Source organism: Corylus avellana, chromosome ca7, assembly GCF_901000735.1.
Source record: "Corylus avellana chromosome ca7, CavTom2PMs-1.0".
NCBI lineage: Eukaryota > Viridiplantae > Streptophyta > Magnoliopsida > Fagales > Betulaceae > Corylus > Corylus avellana.
In genome coordinates this window covers 16,333,980-16,356,248 of record NC_081547.1, presented here as the reverse complement: position 1 = coordinate 16,356,248, position 22,269 = coordinate 16,333,980, and the positions used below count along the sequence as shown (strand labels likewise).

At 37.8% G+C, this 22,269-nt stretch overlaps 2 protein-coding genes across 2 annotated transcripts; both read left to right on the top strand.

Annotated features, from left to right (window-relative positions):
* The first annotated feature begins 4,856 nt into the window (after positions 1-4,856).
* LOC132187927 (uncharacterized) lies at positions 4,857-5,657 on the top strand. The gene has a single exon (XM_059602348.1). It carries the CDS (start codon positions 4,857-4,859, stop codon positions 5,655-5,657), a length of 801 nt encoding a protein of 266 aa, XP_059458331.1.
* A 5,640-nt stretch (positions 5,658-11,297) lies between these two features.
* On the top strand, positions 11,298-18,974 carry LOC132188242 (protein MANNAN SYNTHESIS-RELATED 1-like). The gene is made up of 6 exons (XM_059602659.1): positions 11,298-11,586; positions 12,054-12,201; positions 12,299-12,369; positions 15,093-15,178; positions 17,643-18,219; positions 18,407-18,974. Exons 1-6 carry the CDS (start codon positions 11,485-11,487, stop codon positions 18,683-18,685), a joined length of 1,263 nt encoding a protein of 420 aa, XP_059458642.1. The 5' UTR covers positions 11,298-11,484; the 3' UTR covers positions 18,686-18,974.
* The last annotated feature ends 3,295 nt before the right edge of the window (positions 18,975-22,269 follow it).

The window sequence follows — 22,269 nt, the reverse complement described above, 5'->3', positions numbered from 1 at the left end:
CCTGTTTCTAGAATCCAAGAGTGGTATGGTTGCTACGTCAGACCTTGCCTTAAGATCTTCATGTTGTTATCAGGTTTGCTTTATTTTAGTATTAGATGCTCAATGTTTTTAAATTGAGAATTATACTTGTCCCTTTAATGATTAATAGACTTCTAATATTTATTTCACATTCCTATGCACTAAGTCTGATGGTGGGGAACCATTTAGCCACTAGTTGGATAAAATTGGTAATTGCCAGTAATCCTGCCAGGTTGGTCAAGGCCAGTTTTGGGGGCGTTACAGTACCTCTGCCTGAATGTTCGATGTCGTGGCCGAACGTTCACGCCTCTTTGATCGAATGTTTGATGGTTAGGCAGAAAGTGTGTTTTGGATATATTTAGGTCTAAGGTTTGCTTTAGGTTGAGTTTAGAACTAATAATATGTCTCTTCTTAGATTTCAAGGTTATGGAGCCTCAAAAAGATTTTATAGACGAGCCTTACGACACAAATGAGTACAAACTCACATGAATACTTGTGGTTACTTTTCCCGCATTGCAAGACTATTTTATATATATTAAACATGCATATTTACAACTCTCTTGAAATTCATTTTGGATTACTGTGAACTCTATTTTGTGAAAATGAATATTGATTAACAAGATAATCAAATGATGAGACTTGTAAAAGCATACATATAAAAGACAAATAAGATTAATTGCATTGTATGACATGTGTACACCGATACGTGCAGGATAACGGCCATGGGCTTACTATACAGGTTAGCTTTATTGGTCAAATGTGTGTGTTTATATGGGCCTTGGATCCAATGGTTAGTCATGATCGGCGTAGCCATGTTTGATTGGTTGGTCACTACAAGACAGACATCATTAGTAGTGTGGGCCCGAGGTCGGACTCGGTCCGGCTGCTAGTGATAGATGGTAGTGTACAATATCCGGGGCACCGATATTGTATTACAGGTCCCTCGGGACAGCGTCTACCCTACTAGAAATATGTAATATCTTAGGTAAACCATACGGTTTGAACTATGATATGATTCTTATATTACAACATATATTATATCTATATTACATCAATGATAAATTTTCACCTCATAATGTTGTATATGCTTTATAAACAACTGAGTTTATAATTTAATGACATGTACGTCATGTGCATTTATACTCACTAAGTCATTGGACTTACCCTTGTATTCTTTTCCTCTTTTCCCCCATACGTATATTTGTGCTGTTATAGATAGTTTAGCAGAAGATGGATACCACAAAGCATACAGTTATTGTAGAGGACTTGATCTGGGTGATGCTTGAGAACTTATTGTGAGATTAGGCAAGTGCTCATGGTAACTAGTATTTTTGGGTGACTTAAGAGTTTGATGCATTCTTGTATATTAAGGTATAGCATGGAGCCATTGTAACGATGATATGTATAGTATGATTTGAGCTACTGTGATGATTCTTGGTAGATGTTTTGGTTGTAATGATTAATGTTGATAGAATCTTAATGTTTTCGCTACTTAGTGTCCTCTTTTTGAGGAGTAGAGATCCATGAGTTTTGTTCCTTGCGGGATAAGGCTGGGAGACGAATCATGAAGTTAATTATCAGTTAATTAATTTTCGGGGTATTATAGCCACAACAACGGAGAAGACACTAATAACGGTCGAATCAAAGCCAACAGAATGAGATACCAGCATAGAGTTCAAAGAACACCGCAAAACATTTTGCAATCAGATTGAGAGAGCACCATAATTGGTGGTAAGGGCATTTAATGCCCTAAAGCTACAACAAAAACAAAGAAACACAAGGAGAGATACATAGGAAAAACCAACAAGATTACAAGGAAATTAAAAAACAGTGACAAAACAATAACTAAACCCACAAAACAAAGACGTCCGTGGTGGAGGAGACAAAAGATGGCTGGTGCATGCAGGCCACTCGCCGGCGCATGAAGACCACACGCCGGCGATGGTAAATCGGAGACAAGAAACCGCCACAGGAGACCAGCAGTAGCAACGGTATTCAACGGGGGGAAAGCATAAGGCCGTCACGCACAGAAAGAGACACTCCACACGTCGGCGTGTGAGATCCACTCGTTTGTGCGTGCAAGCCACACTCCGGCGCGTGGATGTCCAATGGAGGAGCGACAAGAGTCTATGGAGGCCGATGGCGACGGGGAGCATAGTGAAGTGGCACGTGATAAGCTGGGACTAGTGGCGGGAGGCAGATCTAATTTTTGAAAAATTTGATATGGAATCCTTGACAGAACCAACAGAGAACACAATAGAGGAGGAAGGCCGGTGTTGATTGTGAAAATGGTTTAGATCCATGGAATAGGGCCTCAGAAGAGGCAGATAGGGCCTCAGTAGTATTTGCCTCTTCTGAGGCAGGGGAAGCTAGAGAGAACTCTAGCAAGCCGGGGGCCTCCAAAGAGGTGGAAAAAGAGGGGGGTAGGAAGGGGAGGAGGAGGGGAGAAGGATGGGAGGGTGAGGAGGAGGAGGAGGAGGGTGGCATGAATTTGCTTCCCTCCTCCCATGGCATGCGGAGGGGAGTTTTCTTGAGGGAGAAAACAGGGAGGAGCTTTTTTTTCTTGTAGACTTGTAGAGCTCAAAAAGGTTTGTTTTAAAATGGTTCAACATGCCACATTTAGATTTGTAAGCAACATTTAACTTTTAAGATCGACAATTTGGTGAACATGGTTTTTAAAAAAAGCTAAATAGGAAAGGACTCTCTCTGGGTTTTCTCTCTGAGAATACGTACAGGTGAGGGTTTTTAACTTCTTCTTGCACGGTGATCGAGGAAGGTAGGAGGTAACGGCAGTAGAGACTATGGCGATTGATATGGAGAGATTGTGTAGTAAGATTTCATTGATGGGAGGGGAACAGAAAGGGATAATAGTTACAGAAGGGGAGATTGCTAGAGTAAGGGAAGTTGGTTTTCGATGTTTGGTAGGGAAACTTTGGGCGGAAAAACCAGTTAATCGAGAAGCCTTCTAATCGGTGATGTCTAGAGTTTGGCGAATGGCGGGAACGATGGTTTTCAAAGAGTTACAGGATAATCTATGGCTTTTCGAGTTTGAGGAAGAGGAAGATAAAAGCAGGGTGATGGCAGGAAGGCCATGGTCATTTGATCGACAGATGTTGGTTTTGAATGAGTTCGATGGGCAATGTCCACCATCTCAAATGGTTTTTATGAAGTCCCCTTTCTGGATACAGATTCATGACATGCCTTTGTTATGTATGACAAGTGGTATTGGTTCAAAAATTGGTGCGTCGTTGGGGGATCTGGAGGACGTCGATGTAGCAGGAGATGGTGCTGGGTGGGGTCGGTGCCTTCGTATTAGGGTCACGATTGATCTATCTAATCCTTTGGAGCGAGGACGTGATTTATCGGTGGGTGGAAAATCTTACTGGGTGTTTTTAAAATATGAAAAACTCCCAATGTTTTGTTTCCATTGTGGTCGTGTGATTCATGGGAAGAAAGGTTGTCCTGAAGCAATGCACCGGCGGACACTCAAGGGGAATGGAGAGAAGCAATGGGATACATGGTTGAGGGCCAATCTTCCAAAACGACAGGGGAATTCGAGTCAGGGCTTTACGAGACAGGGGAACGGTGGGAATGACTCTTTTTCAGGCCAGGAAGAAGCAAAGGGGAGTCCAAGCGGTGGAGTTAGTCCGGCGAAGAGCAGATCCGGAGATGGGGGAAATCCCAATTCCCAAACAAAATTCTATGACGAAGGAGGCAGTGCAGATTCGGAGATGGGTGTTAGTGGGGGCGGAAAATAGGTGCATAATGAGGAGGAAATGGGAAAATTTTATAAAGAAGATATTCATGTAAGTACAAAGAAAAAAATAAGAGGGAAGACACGTTCAAAAAATACAAGCATGCAGTTACATGATGAAGATGATGTGGAAAAAGGGACACTTGGCAAGCACTTCGGGAAGAGTCCAATAATAGAATCTGTGTGGAGTGGGGGAGTCATGATGGGTGACAAAATGGTTGAAAATTTGGTGCTGGAGAATAATTTACAGCTGGATGATATCATCCCTATGGATAGAGCATTTACACGTATGGAATACGTGGTAGAACCGAAGGGGAGTGTCTCAGAATCTGAAAACAAAAGTACTTTGGCTGGGTGGACTGCGAGAAGGGGGGAAAGAAGGGAAAAGGAAAAGCTGAGGTGCAGAGTCGAGGGGGTCATTCTAATATGAAGTCTTGGAAGAGGAGAGCTCGTGTTTTTTCCCCATTACAGAATGATGCTGGAGGAGAGTTTGATGGGGTGGGTAGTAAGAGGAAAAAACAGAGTGAGATAGGAGAACCGGAACAACCAGTGAAGAAAATGAAGGAGGAAAATATGGATCTCGTTTTCTGCTCAGGCATCAATGAAATGGCGAAGGCTGTTAAGTTGGAATTGCCGAGGGCTTGGGAACCGTCGGACAGTTCGTGACCTTGGCCAAATGGTTAAGGAGAAGAAACCCGGGGTGTTGTTTCTGATGGAAACAATAACTAGGAAAAAACAAATGGAATTTATGCGAGTTAAGCTTGGTTTTGTTGGCCTGTTCATTGTAGAACCGGTGGGGCGAAGTGGGGGATTAGCTTTAATGTGGAAAATGGAGATGAATGTGGAAATTCAAAATTACACAAGGCGGCATATAAATGCGGTTGTGAAGGATAAGGATGGGGGAGTGTAGTGGAAATTCACTGGGTTTTACGGACATCCGGAGAGTGCGAAGCGAAAAGAATCATGGGCCTTGTTAAATCATCTTCAATCTTTCTCTCCGCAACCTTGGTTGTGTGTGGGGGACTTTAATGAAATAATAAATCAAGGTGAGAAAGTGGGGTCTGCTTTACGAAGGGATGGGCAAATGGAGGAGTTTCGATCAATTTTAGAAGAATGCCATTTGAGTGATATGGGTTGTATAGGATCCAAATATACCTGGACGAATGGACGGAGTGATGGTACATTCACAAAAGAACGATTAGATCGTGCTGTGGCTAATAAGGAGTGGAGAAGTATGTTTAAGGAGGTGGTTGTTCATGTGTTAGCTGGTTGTACATCTGATCATAAACCATTATTAATTGATTGTACAGAATTTGGGGAGGAAAAAGTAAGAAGTAAGCAGGGATTTAAATTTGAGGCCAAGTGGATGTTAGACGAAGAGTGTAGTACCATTATTCATGATGCTTGGGAAGGGATTGGGTTAGTAGAAAATCCGGTAATCAATGTATATTCTAAACTTGGGCGGTGCCAGGGAGATTTGTCAAGGTGGAGTAGGTGTAAGTTTGGAAATACTGATGAGGAACTAAAAAAGAAAACAAAGAGGTTGGAAGAGCTGCAACGTGATGAGGTTCTAGCGGATAGGGAAGAAATCACAAGACTCAAGGAGGAGATTGATTACATTATGGAGCAAGAAGACCACAAATGGAAACAAAGGGCCAAGCAACATTGGTTTAAGGAGGGAGATCGACATACGTCTTTTTTCCATGCGTGGGCAAGCCATAGAAGGAAGATAAATCAAATACAAAAGATCCAAGATGAAGAGGGGAGGGAGTGGAAAAAGCCGGAAGAGATTGCTAAAGCCTTTGTCAATTTTTACGAAGGACTCTTCACATCAGGTGGGACAAATGGAGTTGCGGAGGTCCTGGAGTCCATGGAGCCGAAGTGACAGATTGCATGAATGGGAGGCTGGTTCGGTGGTTTGAGGCAGCAGAGGTTGATTTGGCTTTGTCCCAAATGCAACCGATGAAATCTCCGGGTCCCGATGGCTTCGCAGCTTGCTTTTATCAAGAATCGTGGTCTCTTGTTAGAGAAGAGGTTAGTAGTGCTGTTTTATCTTTTCTGAATGAAGGAATATTTGATAGTGGAATCAATAACACATATATAGCTTTGATTCCAAAAATCAATAATCCTAAATGTATTTCTGAATATCGTCCTATAAGCCTATGTAATGTGTTCTACAAGTTAATTGCTAAGGTTCTAGCAAATAGGTTGAAGAAGGTTTTGCCTTCAATAATTTCTCCTAATCAGAGTGCATTTGTCCCGGGAAGATTAATTACGGACAACATCCTCGTAGCGTTTGAGGCTCTACATACTATGGATGTGAGGATGAAAGGGAAGACGGGGTATATGGCTCTCAAACTCGACATGAGTAAGGCTTATGATAGAGTTGAGTGGGATTTTTTGGAGGCGGTAATGAGAAAGCTTGGCTTTGCAGAGAAATGGATTTCTTTGTGTATGACTTGTATTAGGACTGTGACGTATTCTGTGCTAATTAATGGTTAGCCCTATGGCAATATTGTCCCCACAAGGGGACCCTTTGTCTCCCTTTTTCTTTTTATTGTGTGGTGAAGGGTTAACTACTCTCCTTAACAAAGCGGAAAGAGATGGAAGATTTTCAGGTTTACCTATTACTAGAGGAGGAACGAGGCTAAATCATCTCTTTTTTGCTGATGATAGCCTCCTCTTTTGTAAGGCAAACACTCTTGAGTGGCTACATGTACAGGCTGTGTTGGAGGATTATAAGCAAGCGTCGGGCCAGAAGATCAATAGAAACAAGACAGCTATATTCTTCAGTCGGAATACAAGAGAGGAGGCAAAGGAACATATTCTGTCAATTGGAGGGGTTAGTTCTACAAGGAGATATGAGAAGTATTTAGGGTTGCCAGCTATAATTGGTCGGTCTAAGATGAAGGCTTTTGAGGGGATAAAAGGAAGAATATGGGATCGTATGTATGGGTGGAAAGAAAAATTTCTTTCCCAAGCTGGGAAGGAGATTCTTTTGAAGGAGTTCAAGCAATTCCAACATATACTATGAGTGTATTCCAATTACCTAAGACTTTGTGCAATGATATTAGCTCTATGATGTCAAGGTTTTGGTGGGGAAATAAGGAGAATGATTCAAAAATGGCCTGGATGAGTTGGGAGAAAATGGGTAGAACAAGGGAGAAAGGTGGGTTGGGGTTTAGGGACATTGAACATTTTAATATGGCATTATTGGCGAAACAAGGGTGGAGGTTGCTTAAAAATAAGGAGTCCTTAGTGGCAAAAATTTATAAAGAAAAATATTATCCCACTGGTAATTTTTTGGAAACTCCTCTTGGTAGGTCTCCTTCTTATGCATGGAGAAGTATTTGGAATGCTAAAAAATTGCTAAAGGAAGGGTTGGTGTGGAGAGTTGGGGATGGGTGCTCAATAAATATTTGGGAGGATAGATGGTTGGATTCTCCTTCAACTTATGCAATTCAATCTCCAGTCAGGGTACTAAATGAAGGAGCAAGAGTGTGTGATCTTATAGATAGTAATACTAATGGGTGGAATACGAGCCTAATTGAGGAGATGTTCTCTGAGGAGGAAGCTAGGAAAATTGGGGAAATGGTTATTTGTCCGAACTATCAACCAGACCAACTTAGGTGGGTGGGCAGTAAGAATGGGGAGTACACAATAAGGAGTGCATATCATTGGTCAAAACAGAGACGTGACAGGGAAGAGGGGTGCTGTTCTTCTAACACCAGTATGGGAGATCTATGGAAGGCTATATGGAAGATACGAATTCCAAGAGCAGTGGCTCTTTTTCTTTGGAAAGCATGTACGAATATATTGCCTACGAAGGAAAATTTACACAAGCGATGTATAGCTTCAGATCCGTTGTGCCCAGTGTGTGGTATTGTTCCGGAAACAGTGGGTCATGTTCTATGGAGTTGTCCGGCTGCAAAAGATGTCTGGTTGGAAAATATGATGAGAATCCAGAAGAGTACAAGTGATGAAGATGATTTTATCAATATTGTAGAGAAGCTCATGAGCCGGTTGGAAGAAGAAGATATGCAGCAGTTTTATTTTGTGGCAAGACAGGTATGGTTTAGGAGGAACAGATATGTCTTTGAAGATGAGTTTGCTTCCCCTTCGACAGTCAATAGAATTGCTCATGATCAGTTGGAAATGTTTAAGGTAGCAGAAAGTAGGCCAACACGGAGTATGTCGCAAACTGAGGAAATACTGGAAATGAGATGGGAGAAACCTCCGTGTGGATGGTTAAAGCTCAATTGGGACGCATCATTAGATAAGAAAGGGAGACGGATGGGAGTGGGTATAGTAGTTCGTGATCAGGAGGGTGTTTTATTGGTTGCTCAGTGCATGACCAGACCTCATATTTCAGACCCTGCCGTAGCAGAAGCAATGGGAGCATGGCAATCTGCAGCACTAATTAATCAGTTGGGGATGCAAAAGGTAGTAGTGGAGGGTGATGCATTACAGGTGATTCAAGATCTGCAAAAAGAAGGTCCTTGTTGGTGGAAATATGGGCATTTAATTGATGATGTCAAAGATATTCTCTCAAACGGACAACAATGGCAGTTTAGTCATGTTAAACGTTCAGCAAATATAGCTGCTCATAGGCTTGCACGTATGGCTTTAGTCATAGGTGAGGATATGTTGTGGAATGAGTCTATTCCAGATTGTTTTCGCGAAGCCGTGTATCACGAGTAAGCTCGGTTGATTTTAATGAAATCAGTCACAATTAAAAAAAAAAAAAAAAAAGATCGACAATTTGGTCCATTAATGATTAATATAATGCAAATAGAACAGCATTTAAACAGTCAGAAACATCTGTTTGAACAAATAAAATCTACTCCTACTTTTCTATTGCACGGAAACTCCGTCCTTCACTTTAGAGGATACTCCTACAATTGGATGCCGTTACGTAGGCTCTCTCTTGAAACTCCTAAAAATGAGTCATCCCCGCTTTTTTCGCAAACATTATCTCAGGATTAAAAAAATGACAAGCATTAGAAAAGTAATATATATATATATATATAAAAGTGTGGATAAAACAAGAGGTCTCACATGGCATACCATCTGAATCAATTAAATAGTAGTATATGGAAGAATCAAGGCGCAGTCACCGGCTTGACTGCTTTGGATCCGAATCTAGCTAATCCTTAACCAAGCACATGGTAATCCAATATTATTATGTTATTATTACTAATATATATTAATTTTTAGGAAAAAGTTTAGAAAATTCTTATCAACTTTCACTCGTTTTGACACTACTTCTAAAGTTTAAAACTCCAAATTAAAGGTATCGAATTTTTAATTTCTTTCAATTACTCAATTTCGTTTAGATTTTCGGTTAATTTTTGTTGAAATTCCCAAAAAACTTATGTTTTGTTTTTTTTTTAATAAAAAAATAAAAAAATTGCAAAAATAATACATTTTTTTATATAAAAAATAAAATAAAATTCTAAATCTTCATAATTTTTTATTTTATTTTTCTAATAAAAAAATATGATTATTTTACAAATTTTGACAAAAATTAACAAAAGTTTTTAATAGAAATTTGTAATCGAAAGAAATTAAAAATTCAACCCTTACATCTTAATTAAGAGTTTTTTAACTTTAAAATCACTTTCAAAACACGTGAGAAATTTTATAAAATTTCTCCTAATTTCTATGTTATCAGAATAAGTTACTGAAATTTTGGAGTCATAATATATATAAATATATTAATTATATTAATTATATTCCAAGAAAGGTAGAGTTCAACCCAATGTCCGTGGTGGTCGCCACGACGCCATCAGACTTAGCCTCTTTCTCCCAACTCCCTTGATTTCAGCAATTTGTTTGCACAAAAAGGAGTAATACTAGTCTACTCTGCTTGTTCCACATACAAGTTATCCTACTTCCTTGGTGGGGCCCGGGGGTATCATTACTTTATGCCATGCGTCATTTGCACCATATCAAATATTATCATCTCCATTTCAAGACTCCATCATGTGTAAATATGGTAATTAAATAACTACCCTTACTTCATACTTAATTGATTGCAATGAGGGCATAAATTTTCTACAAAAATTAGCACCTAAAATGTCAAAAAATAAAATAAAATTAGCATCTAAAAATGACAAGTGTCTTTTAAACTATTAAAAAAGGATTCAATACCTTATTCCTCTTGTAGTTTAACTATCTTTGTTTTTTACCTCTTAGTGTTTATTTTTTGTCACATTAAGTATTTCTAGTTTTTCTAAGGAGATGATATTTCCGTCCAAAATTTGACAGAGCGCCACATCAGTATCAATCACAAGTTTTGACACGTGTCCATATGATTATTTAAAAAATTAAAAAATTATATTTTATTAAATTAAAGAAAAAAAAAATTTGGGGTGGCCATTTGGGAGGTGGCCTGGCCACCCCCATCTGGCCAGATTGGGAGTGGCGTGGCCCCCCATGGGCCGCTACCCCATGGTCTATGGGAGTGGTTAGGCCACTGCCAAGGGCTTTTCGGCAATTTTTTTTTTTTTTTTTTTTTTTTTGGCCCACCCCCAAGGCCCATGAGGAACCACCCCAGACCCGTCAATCTGAGGGTGGCTGGACCAACCCCATCGCCAAAGTGGGTGGTCAGCCACCCCAAATGGCGTAGCTACCTCCAAAAGTTTTTATTTTTTATTTTTTTTTAATTTAATTAAATATAATTTTTTAATTTTTAAAAAATTATTATTTTTTAATTAATTATATAGACACGTGTTAAACCGTGATTGGTACTGACGTGACATTTCGTCAAATTTTGGACGAAATTTTGACGAAGGTACAATTTTCGTCTTTAGACAATTCAGAGGTACCTCATGTGATAAAAAGTAAAAATCCAGAGGGTAAAAAATAAAAAAAATAAAAATTAAACCACATAGGTGTATATAAGGTATTTAATCCATTAAAAAAAATGTAAGAAGAATATACTATTAAAAAAATATGTACTTCTTATACGATATTTTTAAAGGCTAATTTATAAGCAATTTTCTATAAATCAATTTGTAGAAAATTTGTGTCATTATATTAAGGATTCAATTGATTTACAAAATAGGTCGTTGGATAGAATGACTAGTCAGTTTAGTCATATAGAATAACTATTTTTTTCTTTTATTTGATAAAAGCCTATCCCTAATAATAGTTATTCCATTACAAAGATGAATTCTGCTAAACACTTAAAGGAATAACTATCCCAAAAGATAGAGAACGTTTTCTAAACAAAACAAAACTCCTAATATTATGTTTTTTAATTTTCTTTCAAACTAAAAAAAAAAACTTAGACGTTGAATCTATGGCCACCTCTAACAGTCTCGGGGGTTTGTTGCACCTCACCCGAAGACCCTCGGGGTCCAATCCATTGTAGTGGTCGCCCACCCACAAACTCAACGTTTTTTTTTTTTTGAAAAGCAAGAAATTAGTTAGTTGAAACTTGAAAGAAGAGAGAGGTCGGTCCCTCCATTAGAAAAAATAGACGGTAAAAAGAAAGAAAACAGGAATTTTTTAGGGAGGGCGCTCCATCATTTTCACGGGAGAGAGTGTCGGTGGTGTAAATAGGGAACTCAAAGCCCTTTGGGTGTTAAGCTTTCCATTTCAGCTTCCAGAACCACAGAAACAGTCACTCGCTCTCCTATACCAAATCCTTGTTAACCTAAATCAGGTGAGAGGGAGGGAGAGGGAGGGAGAGAGAGAGAGAGACAATGGGGGTGGACTTGAGGCAAGTGGTGGCCGGGATACTCACGCTCACCATGTTCGTGATGCTCGGGAACATGATCAAGCGTGACCATTTTGATTCTGCCGAAGTAACCTCTCTCTCTCTCTCTCTCTCTCTCTGATCCAATCCTATTTCATTGTATACTGTTACTTTCTCTACATCTGATCTGTTTCACATTTCACTTCAAACCATATATTCCTGTTGCATTTTTTTTTTTCGTGGGATATGTGTTGTATGTGAATTTTGACAGAATTATTTGCTCCATCTCTGTTTGTTTGGTGGGAAAAATAGAGAAGAGAATGCAAATAAAAGAAAATTGAACTTTTCAGATTTGTACCTGTATAATCTGATCAAAATTTTCATATAAGTTCAAGATTTTTCGTTTTCTTAAATTTATTTAGCAACAAGAGCAATAATTTATTTTTCCTTCCTTTTGAATTTTATCGATCTGCATTTTTGCCGTCGCCAAGAGCTGCAAGCTCTAGATGAATTCACGTAAAATTTAATTGAATTTTGTTTGTTTTCTCACAATGAGTGACCGATTTTCTCTTAAAGGAAAAACTTCCAGGCGGCGCAAGCAATGTTAATTTAGATGGTGGTGAACTTGGGGAGCAGGGTCTTGTTTCTCTTTCGAAAAGGAATGGGGGGCTTTGGAAGGAGGACGACCAACAACTAAAACCGTGTTGGGATAAGCCGGTTCTGGGTAACGTTTGATTTACTACTTAGAAAGCGACCAATACTTTCATATTTATATGGGAGGGACATTAACGAAAATTTTCATCCGCTGCTTTGTTTTGCAGACGATGTAGAGCCCACGGACGGTTTTGTCACTTTCTCATTAACTAATGGCCCTGAGTACCATGTCTCACAGGTAGCGCAATTAACATTTCTGATTAATAGACTGAGTTCTTGCATTGTAACGTTGGATGTATCACTTAGTTGAGTGTTTTTGTCTGACAGCCAAAAAATTTATTTTTAATAATGTTGTTTGTCCAGACGTTGTCTTTTATTTAACTAAAAAATCAATGGAAAAACATAGTGTATTTTCATATATCATACTTTATAAGTGCAAAAATTTATTTGTAGTGGTAGTTATAAATAACTATATAGATGTCAGTAATTATGCTACTGCCATTTCCTTTGTGTTTGTGAAGTACATATGAGAAATTTAGAGTCTTAATGAGGTTATCTTGTGTGCTGGCACAAATTCAGGAAGACAACTCAAAAGACCCATTCTTTAGTTTTTCATGGTGAGCTCAGTAACTAAAATCAGTCTGAGCTGATGAACTAGTTGGTTGTGTACATAGAAACAGGCTTTACATCTTGACCTTCAATTCATAACATCTAAACTTCTTGGCGTCAAGAAGTGCCCATCATTTCTTTATGATATTTGTCTTCTGATTTGTTTAATTAAACTTAAACTTCTCACGCTTTTAATACAATTTGTTGATTACTTATTAAAAAAAATTAAACTTAAACTTCTTTCTCTTCTTATTCTCCCATATTATGATTCTCCAACAAGTCAGATTCTCAATCCAAGTTTGCAACTTCATGGATTCCATGATTTATTTTGCAACTCAAGTGCAACATCATATTGCATCAAGTCTTATATGGTTTTGAAGGTCAAATACTTAAGATTCCACAGTTGAGAAAAATTGTTAATCTGGGTTATTGCTTCATTAAGTGATGGTTAGGAGTTATTATGTATCTTGCATTTATTTTCTTTGAGTCCAAGTTAGCCTTTTATTGGATTTTATTAGATCGGTAATTTACCAGTCAAATTAGTATTCCTGGCCCTAGTAGGTTATGTAAAAGTTTATATAAATACGCTTCATTGTACTCACAAAATTTAGATGTAATCAAAAGAATTCAGTTGTTTTCAACAAATTCAGATGTTTGATTAGTGGAATGCTTGAGTGATTTGAGTTTTGAGACGGGTGCGTAGAGGGTTCTTCCCTTATTTCTTAATTTTTCTCGGCCACACCATTACCATACACATCACTGTTCATGCAGCCCCTGAATAGCTACAAAATTCCTTTTTTTTTTCTTCCTCATTGCAACCCTAAATCAACCCTCTTTCCCTTTCCTTATCAAAACCGCAAAAGCCTATGTATTGTTCCTAGCTATTATCCACTAAATAAACCATATGCCTACAACAAACATCATATTGTTATCAAAGTGAAAGATAACCCATCTTTTCGCCATTCTAGTTCAGAGGGCTAATGTCACTTGCAAACAAATCCCAGATCTGGAAGTTGATATCTCGAATGATACAATGCACTTGAATGAGTAGCTCTACTTAAAGCTCAAGTTGAATACTACAAGTTGAAATTTATTTGCATCTTAAAGAGCTCAGTAATTTTTTTTTTCCCATACATCTTTTACTCCTATTGTGCCTCATGAGACAAATAGTAAAAGTTGTGATGTACAGCCGACTTTTCCATCATTGGCTGCTCTCTGCTTTGGATTCACAATAACTTAGAATTCTGGCAACAATGAAGGTTTAAAAATCAGCGAGTTTTTGTCCAAGTTCATACCCAATGCTCCAATTGCTTTTGGAGCCAACTTTTCTTCTATTTCTCATCAACGCAAACTCCTTGATGTCAACGTTGAGGAGTTTGAGACCAAAATTGTAGCTATAAAAGATGAGAACAAAGATGATGATTATAATGTTGAGGTGAAGGATGTGAAAGCCAAGTGAGAAAATTTTGGATGGTTGGTGGCCCGAGGAAAGATCCTTACTATGGACAAGGTCCGAAAGTGGCACATAATTGTGGTTGATTCGTGTTGTTTATGAAAAAAGAATGGGGAGACCGTGGACCATCTTTTGCTTCATTGTGAGGTTGCTTGTGCCATTTGGAATGTTTTCTCAGTTGATTTGAGTTGCCTTGGGTCACGCCTAGACGAATAGTCGATTTGTATGCTTGTTGATTGACTACTGGTAACACTTGGAGTGTTGCTCTGTAGAAGATGGTGGCTTCGTGCCTTTTGTGGTATCTCTGGAAGGAAATGAATGAAAGAAGTTTTGAGGGCTATGAAAGGACTTTAGAGAGGATATTAAATCTTTATTTTCAACATTTTGTATCTTTGGACAATTGTTTTTGTTTCTCCTTTGGTGATTAGTTATAATTATTTTCTTGTTCTTTTTGCCCCTACTAGCTTGGTGGCTTCTCTTGTATACTTCCTGTGTACCTAGGGACGCCTTACGCTTTTAATGATATTTTGATTACTTATAAAAAAAAATAAAATAAAGGTACTTGTTACTTCAAGAATTCACATTGTAAAAGGCTGTTTAGTAACCTATTCCTTAAGATATCCTTTTTGATGCTATTAACATGTTGATCAATGTTATGATCTTTTGAGAAAAAATCTCAGTTGTTTCATCTGCATTTGCATTCAGAAGTATGTTTCCAAACTATTAGGGTTTACCTTCTATTATAACATGGAGTATGTTTCCCAAGCAGTTTTATTAATAATCTCTTTTGTCATTGACTTGTTATTTTTAATCAGTTATCTACACCGGAGTAGTTATAAAAAAAATATTTTTTCCTTCATAATTTTACTTATCTGTTCCCTGGTATTTGCCTTCCTCAGATTGTTGATGCAGTTGTAGTGGCAAGATATCTTGGAGCGACTCTTGTCCTTCCTGACATTAGAGGAAGCAAACCAGGTGACGAGAGGTTAGTGCTGTCCACTACCATTAAAGAACCAGTTTTCCTATTAATTCTTCTAGTTATATGAAGATGGAGTATTTCTTTCATTGTTCTATTGTTGTCAGAGTTCTTGTTTTAGTGTGTTTTTTCTAAACAACAATATTAATGAGCTGCTTAAAAAAAAATATGGTAGAGTTTGAGAAAAGCTTTCATGGCACTGAGCTATATCACTCCACATGAAAAGATATAAAATACTCATCTCCCCCAGTAGTTCAATCCTGGAAAGAATCTTCTTATTTTGTTCCTTTTAGTATCTTTCCATTTTGGGGACAGGGAAAGGGAAGACGTTGGGACATTGGATATATGGTATAAATAAGCAAAACTAAGATTTTCATGTTAATGATTGAGCCCTTTTACAACCCATTTTTGTTTGTGGTGATAGATTGGTAATTCAATTTTATGCCTTTATGTTTCATGTTATATTTCTTTATGGGTTTTCATATTATTCGGTTTGTGTTGTTATCTATAAAATGGTTTGTTGCAGGTAACAGTAATGCTAAAGTGAGTGGTGGTATGATAAGATGGTTAGAAACAAAAACTTCCCGCTATAGCAAACGCACCCACCCACGAGAGAGTTTTGTGGGTAGTTGAAGACAAGCACCCACCATGAAAGAAGAGTCTTGCCAATTTGAATTCACTTAATCACTAATGCCGCATTTAGTTGAGTTTGTTGTTTTAACATCTGTTCCCCTCCCAAACACTAAGTGTGTAAAACTTGTACATCAGGTTTGTTTTACCTCAGGCTGGGTGATGTTAAGGCCAGACTCAGCCAAACTCATGTTTGGTACTGAGAACTTGTCCAAGCTTGGGTCAGCCTCTGCTCTCATATGGATGAACTTTTGTGTTAGGTCTGCCCAATTTACTATTTTAGCCATGTGACACTGGATCATATGAACTATGAAGGCATCGTATTGGTATGTGTCAAGTCTGACATTGAGTGTGTACTAGGTAGAATTGAGCTATATAAGTAATTATAATGGAGGTCCAATTTTGAACTTTTTTGATTTTGTATACTTCATGTGTACTAGAGCTATGCCCTTTTTAATGAAATGCATTAATAAATAATAATAATAATAATAATAATAATAATAATTATAATGGAACTCCAATAATGACCACTTTTTTTTTTTATGGTTATGGTGCAAGCGTGGTATGCATGTTCTTAGGTAGTGACAAGTTAGGTTCCTCATTTTCTCCCCAGCAATTTCTTTGTGATAGTTACCTGACCTATTAATTGGGACCTAGGGAAAAATACTTGCCGACTTATTCTTATTATTTCTGTAAAATAGTCATCATCCTTCTGTGTGTGGAAGCTTCCTCTCTCTCAAACAACCCTGGCTTCACCACCCCATGTTGAAGGTAAGTCTTACGAGTTTTCAAAAGAAGCAGGGGTTGTTGGAAGCCAATATGCATCCCATGCACATGAAATGCAGTGGAAGAAAACCAAGAACGGACTCCATGTAGTGCACGCATCACAAATTTGCAGAACTAAACACAAGCTTAAAGCGAGACAAGCAATAGCATACCTTTGCTTGTGTAAATCCAAAACCAGGTTTCTGTACTCTTGAAACCCCTTTGATCTTCTCAATGACTATTAAAGGCCAAGAGTGTGGGCTTTCTACACAAGAACTCTCAAAGGTAGCCGTGTAGCACTTGGGAGAAAACTTGGAGACAAAGTTTCTTCTTTCTCTCCACGTAGCTGCACACACCGCCTTGGATTTTTTACTCATGTTTGGGCCAACCCCTATTGGGGTACTTATAGCTTGACGAGGGATGCTAGTGAAAAATAAAACCTAGTTTCAATGGGCTTAAGACATTTGTCATCTCATGACTTGTCCAGAGTTACCATTAATTATAACTTACTATAAATTGTAATTGCACTCTAGGATTTATTGAATTATACAAGAGCTCCCTGACTTCTTATGTGAAATAAAGTTGCAATAAATTACTGTCACTTTATTTTCACTAACTCTTTATTTCTTGAATTCCTGATTTAATCTCTTGATTATTGTTATTCTCTTAGAATCCAATTCTATTGAGTATATTTATTTTAGTAAGTTCCTAATAAAGTGCTTAGGCCCGAGTCTCAAAACAATGAATTCCCATTAATCCATCTCAAGGGGATGTTTCGTATCTCATAAAGAGATTGTTGATTCCGTCTTTAATATTTCTAGCTTTCAGGAGTTTTTTTTTTTTAATTTTTTAAATTTATTTTTAATTTTTTTTATTCTTTTTTGTTTAAATGTATCTCTTGTATATTCTTTGTGTACTTGGGTTGGCGCCTTTGCACTTTTAATGAATTCTGATTACTAATAACTAATAGTTAGTTAGGCTGATGATTTTGTAGTAATGCCATCCTTTTTTTTAAGTGTTTTAAAAATAGGATTTGGAGAGTAACTTACTAGTTTTTTTTTTTTTTTTTCTTTTCCAGGAGCTTTGAAGATATTTATGATGTTGAGAAATTTGTAAAAAGCTTGGATGGGGTGGTGAGAGTGGTGAAAGAGCAGCCAGCTGAGATATCAACGCGAAATCTTGCTGTTGTGAAAGTCCCTAATCGGGTAACGGAAGACTACATTGTGGAACACGTCAAACCAATTTATAAGCATAAGGGCAACATACGGCTGGCTACTTATTTCCCTTCAGTGAACATGAGAAAATCAGCAAAAAACGGTTATGATTCAGTTGCATGTTTGGCAGTGTTTGGAACTTTGCAGTTGCAACCTAAGATTCAGGAAGTTGTTGACTCAATGGTTGAGCGTTTAAGAACTTTAAGCCGAAAGTCAGATGGCCAATTTATAGCCGTAGACTTGAGGGTTGATATGTTGGAGAAGAAGGGTTGCCTTGAAAATGGTGAAGCTGGAACAAGAAGTTGTTATAATGCACAAGAGATTGCTGTTTTTCTGAGGAAGATCGGATTTGACAAGGATACCCCAGTCTATTTGACTGAATCAAGGTGGGAAAGCAGCCTTGATGCTCTAAAGGATCACTTCCCTAAAACTTATACAAAGGTGAGGTATCTCTTTATTCTGCCTTGATTCCTTGTGCTTGTTTGTTCACTTCAATTTTCGGTAACTGGTTGAACCAAATCATTGTTTATAATATATGAATGCCCATCCTTCTTCCAAGAGGCACCAGTATTATTGATATCATCATAGTCCTAAATTTCAACTTCTTCACCTCTGGAAATTATTGCAGGAAAGCATAATACCTGCAGATAAAAAGGCGAAGTTTTTGGATTCTGAAGGTTCTGAATATGAAAAGGTTATCGATTTCTATATATGTTCTCAGAGTGATGTTTTTGTACCAGCCATCTCTGGCCTTTTCTATTCCAATGTGGCTGGTAAGAGAATCGCTGCTGGTAGGACTCAAATACTTGTTCCAGCCAATATTCCAGAATCCTCTGCTTCTGCCTCAGATTTCATCACTCATTACGTTTCCAAGAAGAATCACTTGGCCTATTCATGTTTCTGCTAGTTTCATTCAAAGAAGGTAATGCTTGCTTTACGATTTACCTTGGTCAAAGCTCTGCGACGGGTCAAATATATTATTCAATACGTAATATGGGGTTGGAAGTACCCTAAACAGAAGCTTTTCTATTTGGGTGATTTCTTAAATGTTTTTTCAATAGGCAGGAAGTTTCCAAGCTGTTCTAGTTTATATGTTGTATTATATATGTTCACAAACATTTCCCTATTTCTATCCTTTGTAACATTTGAATCCAAGTTTTTTCATATTTGTTGAATGAAAGGATTGTTTGTAGTAATCGAAGATGCTCTTTCTTCTTGATATCTTTTGTTCGAGAGGAACATGTGGGTTTCCTTCATCGTTGAGAAATTTTGAGATTCATAACAAGATATACGCTCCATTTATGAATTCTACCAGGCGTTTTGGATTTTTTATTTTATTAAAAGAAACTTTTTAAAGAGCCTACGGTTGAAGAAAAGTGAAATTTATGAATTATGAGGAAGGGTAGGTACGTAATATGAAAATTTGCATAATCAATGTTTCTTGTTTCTCTAAACATATGGCTCGATGGCTGAATCACAGGCCTCTCACCACCATTTTCCTGCAGATCTGCAAGCCATGCTCACAATCCCCATTTCTTCCTTCATATCTGCGTTCATCCATACCAAATTTGTACAACTAATGTTCAGAACCTCTCACTCTTATCATATCTGCACTCACCCACTCCAAATTTGCATGAGCCGTGGTTTACAGCCTCCTCCTCCCCAAGAGGCCTGTCTAAACTGGAACCTCTTTCTCCAATTTGTGAACTGAGTTTCCTCCAAAACCCATCTTTGCCTTTGAAATACACTTCAAACATGTCAAACCAACAATCTTTGGTCGTCTCAAACTTGTTTAACAATCCATCAGCTCACAGGTAGGTTAGTTTTGGAACTCCTAAGACAAAAAGAAGAGTCTCAGGAGCCATGGGTTTAGAGATTCCTGTATGTGCTTGTGTATAATCTAGGAAAACCCTTTTGCCCAAAATGGAATCCCCTCTCCTCTAAAAGCTCTCAAAGCCCTCACATTGGAGAAATTACTTGATCCCAATACAAGCTGGCATTTTCAATCGTTATGGCATTGGTCGTCGTGGCTTCTCCAACTTCGTCCACCCGTCCTCCCAAAAATGCGATTTAGCAAAGAGAGTGATCTATGTTACTTTATAAAAATTGATCCCATTTGTTAAAACTAGCCATAATATTCTTTTCATATCACAAGGGTTTAGTGTGAAAATTGTGAATTTTTGAGGATTTTGGGTGACTGTCAGTAAGCTGTCAAGTAGTCATCATGACGAATCACACGTGGATGTGGGTTGAAGTCTCTGTAGTCTGTATGCTTTCATCATGAAAACGTCAGGAATCCATCATAACGACCCAAGTCTGAAAAATTGCTCATCTTTTGGGTTGGTTTCTTCGAGAAGTCGTGATGAACTCGTCATGATGAAGTAAGTCAAGGAAGGCTCCAAAACTCTGTGTGAGGTTTTGTTAGGAAGCCATAATGAACTCATCATGACGAAATAAGTTAAAAAGGGCTTTGGAATTCTTTGTGAAGTTTCATCAAGTAGCCATCATAAACTCTTATCATGATGACGAAGAAGATAAGTGAAGACCTTAAAACTCTCAGGTTGGTTTCGTGATCATGACACCATAATCACGTCATGACGAAATTACTTGGTCCTAACAACCATCAGAGAGTTAGCGATGAAACTCTAACATTTCTTCGCGGAGATGCGTAACTGCCATCATGATGATAACTTAAAGACCATTTCTTCACGCCGTCATGACGACTTCTTGCAATCTGCACTAAATCTGAAGGGTTTCTTGTTACTTTTTAGAGCTCTTCCTTCTTTGTTTCCAAGAGAGGATGTACTAAACTGAGAGTTGCCCTTTCTCAAAGTGTTGTTGTTGATCTTGCCACATCCATGCACTACCTTCATCCACCAAGAGTTTAAGGATTTACATCGGGTTGTAAATTTCATTGTGTTTGTAATCTTGATCTTTATTATAGTAATATCCTGGCTTTGGCTGCCCCATAAAGTAATTTTTTCCTTTGATGTGTTTATTGGGTTTCCTCTTTATTACAAAAATACTTGTGTAAGGATTGTGATGTTCTTTGATTATTTTTATTTTTTTTATTTTAATTTATGCATATTTATTGTTGTTTACTTGCTTTGGGGGTTTGAACAATTGTTATCAAAGCTTTGTTCACTCGGGTTTAGACTTGTTGAAATATTTTTAAAATTAATATTTATAATTATTTTGTGTCTTCAGAATATTTTAAAATAGAAAGTTTTAAAGAGCATTGAATGAAGAGAGACCTACATTAAAAAGAAAGAAAGTAAAGTTGACATTTATAAGGCCCAACAAACTTTAAACTATTAGAAATGCTTGGGTGTATACACACTAGTGTATACTCTAGTACGGTGCGAAGCACCGGACGCACATGCGTGTGGCGTGGGTTGTAGGGCGCTAGTGGCGCCTTGATGGCGCACTTGGCACTTGGCATCGGAGCGATATGATCATGACCATTCATTTTTGGACGGTCAAGATCGTTCGATCAAGTGATTTAATTTAAACCGTATGATGCTTTTTAGGTAGATCCAGTGATTGGATTTACTGGACTGTAATTAAAGTTTTATGGGTTTCATTTTATTGTGGAGAAATATTTGTTGTTACCCTTTCGCATACCATATCTGATGGGCACAAATAATTTCTTAAGGAAAGTGATGTTGTAACACACCTTTATGTATTTTTTCTATTTCTTTTACAAGACTCACGTCTTGAGAGACTTCTTATTCTCCTGTTGTCATTTATCCTACCTTAACTTAAAGAAAGGTTGGGTTAAGCTTGCAGATAATTATGAGAAATGGTACAAAGAGAAGCAACTAGAACAATCGAAGCCTGAGTGCCATTTTCAATTGTGTTTCCTCTACTTTCATTCCCTCTAGTTTCTCAAAGAGGTGATCCCACATAGTGTCCATAACTTTATTTAGTGAACCCATCTGATTCAATAACTCATCACGTTGCTATTGAATGTAAAACACTTTGGCTCACAATTCTCACAACAGAGGAAAACAGGGAAGGAAACACTCTATTCACACACTATGGCCATGGAGAGAAGTCCCATCTCTTTAGATAATTGGAAAATATGAAATGAGCTGAGCCTGAACCTGAGCCATCATTTTTTTATTTGATCGGGGAAATGAATTATAGTTGGTTAATGGTTGGTGAGAGAAGTAGGTATAGAGATATAGAGAATTTCTACAGGAGAGAAGTAGCTGCTTATCTAACTTTTAATATCCAAATAGAATGCTTATATGCTGAAGAGTTTTTATTTTATTTTATTTTTATGAAGATTCTGACTTCAAATTCATGAGGTCTCAGCTTAATTGCAGCATTTATACATCTACTTCAATTGCTTTCTCATGTGCAAGGTTAAAAGGATCCTCCACAAACAGTTGCAAGAGTGATTATGGTCATGCGCACGGGAAATCGAGATAGGCAATGCCAGAAACAGTTGGTTATATGTATAGAAACAACCAAAGTTTTCAACCA